The sequence below is a fragment of the Ptychodera flava genome, chromosome 8, assembly GCF_041260155.1.
Source record: "Ptychodera flava strain L36383 chromosome 8, AS_Pfla_20210202, whole genome shotgun sequence".
NCBI lineage: Eukaryota > Metazoa > Hemichordata > Enteropneusta > Ptychoderidae > Ptychodera > Ptychodera flava.
This window is the reverse complement of record NC_091935.1, coordinates 4365806-4367284: the sequence shown is the minus strand read 5'-3', so window position 1 is coordinate 4367284 and position 1479 is coordinate 4365806. Positions and strand designations below refer to the sequence as shown.

The window sequence follows — 1479 nt, the reverse complement described above, 5'->3', positions numbered from 1 at the left end:
AAATAATTCGATGAAGCGTTGTCTCTTTAAACCCTGTCTCAGATATGTTGACAGTACAAGATCAATATTTTCTGGCGGCACTTTAAAGTGGTACATTATTCATTAATTTAGAAGCTGAGTATCGAAGCCAGTTCCATTATAAGTTTTGCCAAATCTTAAACGTTTTGCTAAAACTCTTCGTTAGAAATTTTAGATCACTCCCTTTCGAAATCACAGAACAAAAATCGGGGTTCATCATCATGCAAAATTTTGTACAAGAGAAACAAATTACCCAATATTTACCGATACTTGAAATTCAAAATGGTGCCACCCCTGTATTAATTTTTTGGGGACAACTGAACATTTTTATTTTCACAAAAATATGCTGATGAAAACTTTAATTACTTCATTAGCTTCAAAGTGAGCACCCCAATAAGTGGCGGAACAAAAATGTATGTAAAGCTTTGAGATTCATAATAAGCTTATCTGTCCCCGGAGCGCATTCTATCTTAATTAAGATGTTGACGACTGCTCTTGCTGAACGGTACAGCAGGTTCGGCCGAAAATCATCTGGCCCGTCAGAAGGAATTTGTATGACTCCCTCACACTCTTGTTGCTCATTCCGTAGAGTATGGGGTTGATAGACCCCGCAATGTGTAGAGACGGGTATACTGCCACATAAACCGATGTAGGGGACTTGCCGAGTCGTTGGAGAATGGCCACCGAGACGGGTATGGGCAAATAGCCGAGTATGATCAGCAGGAATAGGGCAACCAAGAATTTCAGCGTACGGATCTCTTGCAAGCTGGGAGCTTTGTTGTTACTTTGGACTTCTTCTCCATGTGCCTGGATTCTTTGCCTGCTGCGGCGTATGAAGAGAAATATGAAGAAGTAAGAGGCTACGGTTACTAGGCTTGGGGCGACCAACAATGCAGTGAACACTCTTTTATCGACTGTCGCAAGGCAAGCTAGCAAATCTGGAACATAGACCACTGAGTTTGGCTCGCTGAATAAGTATACATTGAGGGTGATTGGAAAACACCAGCAAATTGCAATGGCGATCGACAGTGTCACTTTGTTGTTTAGGCGATGGTACTTGTCGTTGTGCACGATGCAGATGTATCGGTTGACAGCGATGCATGCTGTCAACCAAAGGGATACTTCGAGTAGGGTCGGATGGAGGGCGTTGTGGAGGGCACAGTAGGAGAAGCTTGCTCTCCAACGACGAAAGAAAAACGAATCAGCAGCTACGGATGACACCAGTATCGGTGAGATCAAGTCGGTTATGCTAAGGTTGACAAGCATCATGTTTGTGGTCGTTCTTAATTTCTTCTGCAGACAGAATACCATTATAAACAAGGTATTGCCGAAGAGAGCCGTCGCAGCCAACATCACTTCCACGGACCCGGCATACGTAGTTAACCACGAGTTTTCTTGGGGCTTCGGTAACTGCGGCAAGCTGCTTGTAGAACTAACGTTTTCGCTGACGGTGTCATTCAT

The 1479-nt window shown here is 43.6% G+C and overlaps 1 protein-coding gene across 1 annotated transcript; it reads right to left on the bottom strand.

Moving 5' to 3' along the window:
• Positions 1-492: 492 nt before the first annotated feature.
• Positions 493-1479, bottom strand: LOC139139473 (G-protein coupled receptor moody-like). The gene has a single exon (XM_070708387.1). The coding sequence runs from the start codon at positions 1477-1479 to the stop codon at positions 493-495; it is 987 nt and encodes a 328-aa protein (XP_070564488.1).

Bases quoted from the DNA above. Each gene is read 5' to 3' on its own strand.
- LOC139139473 (XM_070708387.1), bottom strand. From the start codon at position 1,479: ATGAATGACACCGTCAGCGAAAACGTTAGTTCTACAAGCAGCTTGCCG.